Source organism: Eimeria tenella, genomic scaffold (genome assembly GCF_000499545.2).
Source record: "Eimeria tenella Houghton genomic scaffold, Eth_scaff654, whole genome shotgun sequence".
Classification (NCBI taxonomy): Eukaryota; Apicomplexa; class Conoidasida; order Eucoccidiorida; family Eimeriidae; genus Eimeria; species Eimeria tenella.
In genome coordinates this window covers 1-4,706 of record NW_013545777.1, presented here as the reverse complement: position 1 = coordinate 4,706, position 4,706 = coordinate 1, and the positions used below count along the sequence as shown (strand labels likewise).

Here is a 4,706-nt window from a genome sequence, read left to right as displayed (position 1 = left end):
CCAGAAGAGGTTTCGCGCCACGTGCCGGCTTTGGAAATAGACGTCAAGACCATTAACCTGTAAACCCTAAACCCTAAACCCTAAACCCTAAGCCCTAAACCGTAAACCCTAATTTGGCGGCTGTCGCCTTCGCTGCACTGCCTCAGGGGCTTCATCGAAACTCGCTTTTCTAAAAACACATCCATCTCGAGGAGAACCAAAATGATCCGAGCCGACGTGCGCCTGCAAACCCTAAACCCTAAACCCTAAACCCCAAAGCCCAAACCCTAACCCCAAGCCCCCAACCCCAAACCCCAAACCCCAAACCCTAAACCCCCTCCGCTCCACGAGCCCAGACCCCCTGACCCTGCCGCCGCCGCCCAAGCGTCGAACCCCGAACCGCAACCCCCAAACCCTAAACCCTAAACCCTAAACCCTAAACCCTAAACCCTCGGCTGCGCGCGTGCAGGGCATGGACAACTGCGTGCTGCAGTGCTACAGCGAAAGCATTCATGACTTCTGGAGCGACAGCAGCAGAGTGCGGCAGCTGGCGATTCGGGTGAGTAGACAAACAAGTGTGGGGCGGCGGGGGCTGGAGGGGCCCCCGAAGGCGAAGCAGCTGATGCTGCAGCAGCAGCAGCAGCAGCAGCAGCAGCAGCAGCTGCTGCAGCTGCCCCACAGCGCCCACCAGCAGCTCGGAAGCCGGCGACACCCCCAGCACGCCGTGCAGCAGCAGCAGCAGCAGCACACACAGCTGCAGCAGCTCCGCGACATACACGCAGCTGACGAAGACACGGACTACACTGCTGCTGCTGCTGCAGCAGGAGCAGCAGCAGACCCTCAGCAGCTGCTGCTGGTCCCCTACGGAGACACTGAAAACCTCCTGCAGTTCGCCTTCGGCAGCGGGGGCCCCACAGAGGCCCCTGAGGATTATGGCGCAGCAGCGCAGCTGCTGCCGCAGGATGTGCGCAGCAACGCAGCAGCAGCAGCAGCAGCAGCAAATGCAGCCAATGCAGCAGCAGCAGCGGGACTGCCGTGGGGCTTCGGAGACACCCTCCTGCTCCAGGGAACGCTCCAGCAGCAACTCCTGCAGCAGCAGCAGCAACAGCTGCAGCAGCAACAGCTGCTTGGCTTCGACAACCTCTTGCTGCAACCAGAGGACTTCTTCCTGCAGCAACAGCAGCAGCAACAGCAGGAACAGCTGCTGCAGCTGCTGCAGCAGGAGGGAGTTAACGCTGAAAACGCAGGGCTCTTCATTGAGCAACACTTGCAGGAGCAGCAGCAGCAGCAGCAGCAGCAGCAAGAGGATGAAGATGCTGAGCAGCACAACTTAATATTCCCTTTTCTGGGGCTCTCAGACACTGAGACCCCTCGAGACAGCAACACTGCTGCCAAAGGGCCGCGGCAAGAAGCAGCAGCAGCAGCAGCAGCAGAGCCGTCTGCAGCAGCAGCAGCAAACCCGTACTCGTCATTTCGCCCTGCAACACACTCCCCGGGCCCCATAGGCGCAAGCCACGGCCTGCGGCGGCAGCAGCAGCAGCAGGGGGCCCCTGCAGCAAACCCTTGTGCTGCTGAGGGGGGCCCCCCAGAAGCATTTACATCTGCAAAGGGGCCCTTTCAGCTTGGAGGGTTTCCCGAGAGCAGCAGCAGCAGCAGCAACAGCAGCAGCAGCGGCAGCAGGAAGCCCCGTTCGTGTGAGCTCAGGGAGCCGCAGAAAGAAGACCAGCAGCAACAGCAGCAGCAGCAGCAACTGCTGCTCCAGCAGCTGCATGCACCCAGCTCTGCCACTCCCGCGCTGCTGAGGGCGCTGCAGCAGCTACAGATGCAACCGTGGGCAGCAGCAGCAACAGCAACAGCAGCAACAGCAGCAGCAACAGCCACTCCTGAACAAATCCTCCACTCTGAAGGCCTCTCTGGAGACACAGGAGACTCTGCTGCTGGACACGGCAAGCGCTAGCTCAACAGCAGCAGCAGCAGCAACCGCAGCAGCAGCAACAGCCGCAGCAACAGCAGCAGCAGTATCAGTCTTCGCTGCTGCTGCTTGGCCTGGCTCGCCTACTTAAGAGCATGACGCCTTCGATGAAGTGGAGGCCCTCCTTAGCAGCAGCAGCAGCAGCAGCAAAAACAGCAGCCCCTGCGGCAGCAGCAGCAGCAACCAGAAGCCGCTGCAGCAGCAGCAGCAGAAACAGCAGCAGCTGCAGCAGCAGCAGCGCCACAAGCCTGTGCAGTGCAACGCCTGGCCCTTCTGCAAGCCAATGGCCTAGACCTCATTCTTTGGGTAAACAGAAGGGCCCTTTTAGGGGCCCCTCGTGGGGGCCCCTGGGGGCCCCCTTAGGGGCCCCCCTGGCGGCCCCCCTGGGGGCCCCCTTAGGGGCCCCCGTGGGGCCCCCTTAGGGGCCCCCCCCGGGGTCCCCGCATTTGAGAAATGTTTGCTGCAGTTTGGCTCAATAAAGCCAGAGAAAAAGCAGCAGCTAGCCAGCCAGCTAGCCAGCTAGCTAGCCAGCTAGCTAGCCAGCTAGCTAGCGGCAGCCACAGCCGGCAGCTAAGAGTCACTTGGGGATGACCGCTCCTAGCTGTAGCTAGCTGCAGCTAGCTGCAGCTAGCCACGCAACTAGCTGCAGCTAGCCATGCATAGCTAGCTGCAGCTAGCTGCAGCTAGCCACGTAGCTAGCTGCAGCTAGCCATGGCTAGCTGGCGGCGCGGGCAGCTAGCTAAAAGAAATCCCCCTTGCTAGCAGCAACAAAGCCGCGCTGCCGCAAAAGATGTCACGCAGAACTAGACAGCGATTGAGACAAAAGCAATCCCCATGTCGATCTTGTCGACAGGCAGCTAGCTAGCTAGCTAGCTAGCTAGCTAGCTAGCTAGCTGGCTAGCTAGCCGGCTAGCTAGCTGGCTAGCTGGCTGGCTGGCCAACCGACTTGACAGCTAGCTAGCTAGCTAACTTGCTAGCTAGCTAGCGCGCCGCGCCTCCGTCGGCAAACTAGCCAACTGACCAGCTAGCTAGCTAGAAGGCTAGGTAGCTAGCTGGATAGCTAGCTAGCTAGCTAGCTAGCTAGCTAGAAGGCAGACAAGGCAGTTAGGCAGCACATTACCCACGTAATTGCTAATTTAGTAACATTGGTGGCCAGCGTTGGCTGGCGGCGTCTGCTACTCAGCTAGCTAGCCAGCTAGCTAGCTGACCAGCTAGCTAGCTGGCCAGCTAGCTAGCTAGCTTGCCAGCTAGCCGATAGCCAGTTTAATAGCTAGCCAGCTAGCCACGTTCGCCCAGTGGTGCACAGACTCTGCACATGCACAGCAGAAGTAACTAGCTAGCTACGCGCCTAGTTAGCTAGCTAGCTAGCGGATAGCCAGCTAGCTAGTTAGCTAGCTAGTGGGGAGCCAGCTAGCTAGCTAGCTAGCCAGTGGAGGGCCAGTTAGCTGGCTAGCCAAAAGTGGTGGGGGGCCCCGCATAGATGTCTTCAGGTTCCTCCTGATTTATCCCTAAAGGAGCAGCAGGGTGGGGCGGGGGTCCCGCGCTCGCTGCTGCTGCAGCAGCAGCAGCAGCAGCAGCAGAAGCCCGCGGGTCTTCTTCAATCGCCCTCAGGGCCCTTATCTCCCCCTGCAGCTTTTTAACTTTCGCCTCTAAGGCCCGGCGCACCAAGTCCAAACGCATTTCTGTGTCTTGCTGCGAGTTGGCCCAGCACCTGCAGCAGCAGCAGCAGCAGCAGCAGCAGCAGCAACGGCAATAACGGCAGCAGCACCTCCAGGGGGAAGGAGCGCAGCGTCCCGCAGTCACACAGCCGTGGCCGCTTGCTGCCAGCGCCCTTCGAACACCGCCGCCACGGCAGCAGCCCCAGCAGCAGCAGCAGCAGCAGCAGCAGCAGCAGCAGCAGCAGCAGCAGCTACCGCGTGCGCGCGTCGAGGTGGTGGTCGAGGGCGCAGAAAGAAACAATTTCTGCTGTTTCTGCTTCCGAGGGATCTTCCAAGTCCGCGAGGTGTTCAGACACCACAGAGCCCAGCGGCGTCCGCAGCGACACCAGGTGCGCCTGGTGGAAGCGGCCCTGCAGCTGCCTGCAGCAGCAGCAGCAGCAGCAGCAGCAGCAGCAGCAGGGTGAGCGGGCGGAGAGCGTTTAGGCTAGTTAGGGCAGCTGACGGAGCGCCCACGCAGCGGCAGCAAACGGCAGCTGCAGCAGCAGCAGCGGCTCAGGCAGCAAAGAGGCAGCGCCGGCAGCCGTTGCGGCAGCAGCAACTGCAGCAGCAGCCACGGCAGCAGCAAAGACAGCAGCAGCAGCCGCGGCGGCAAAGGCAGCAGCAGCGGCTCCAGCAAGAAGACAGCAGCAGCAGCCACAGGAGCTGCAGCGGCAACAGCAGCAGCCACGGCAGCCAGCACGCAGCAGCAGCCGCAGCAGCACCGGAACCATGAAAACAACAGCAGCAGCAGCAGCAGCAGCAGCAGCAGCAGCAGGCGACCTGTATTTGAGTTCGAGCTTGTTGCATCTGTCAACAAGAGAGTGAAGAGCTCCAAGGGTTTCTTTAACAGCAGCAGAATCGCTGAAGGGTCTGCGCTGGTCCCACCAGGGCACCGCCCGCACCTTCACGCAAACCCTAAATCCTAAACCCTAAACCCTAAACCCTAAACCCTGCCCCCGGGTTTGCCGGCCCGGCGGCAGAGCGCCGCCGCGGGGAGCTGCTGCTGGCTGCTGGCTGCTACCGCAGCGCGCGAAAAGCCCGTTTAGCGCTCAGGACGG

At 61.2% G+C, this 4,706-nt stretch overlaps 2 protein-coding genes across 2 annotated transcripts, besides 1 other annotated feature; one reads left to right on the top strand and one right to left on the bottom strand.

Moving 5' to 3' along the window:
* Nucleotides 1-107: 107 nt before the first annotated feature.
* Nucleotides 108-185: a sequence feature (Short protein (ETH_00023425, CDJ45178.1) was converted to a misc_feature.).
* Nucleotides 186-451: 266 nt separating this feature from the next.
* ETH_00023420 (uncharacterized protein) lies at nucleotides 452-1,936 on the top strand (the record flags this gene model as incomplete). The annotated part of the gene is made up of 1 exon (XM_013380470.1): nucleotides 452-1,936. The coding sequence occupies one exon, from the start codon at nucleotides 452-454 to the stop codon at nucleotides 1,934-1,936; it is 1,485 nt and encodes a 494-aa protein (XP_013235924.1).
* A 1,464-nt stretch (nucleotides 1,937-3,400) lies between these two features.
* Nucleotides 3,401-4,550, bottom strand: ETH_00023415 (Chromosome III, complete sequence, related; the record flags this gene model as incomplete). Its single annotated transcript, XM_013380469.1, has 3 exons — nucleotides 3,401-3,662; nucleotides 3,865-4,029; nucleotides 4,429-4,550. Coding segments are annotated over 3 exons (549 nt in total), but the record flags the coding sequence as incomplete, so codon positions are not given.
* Nucleotides 4,551-4,706: the final 156 nt, after the last annotated feature.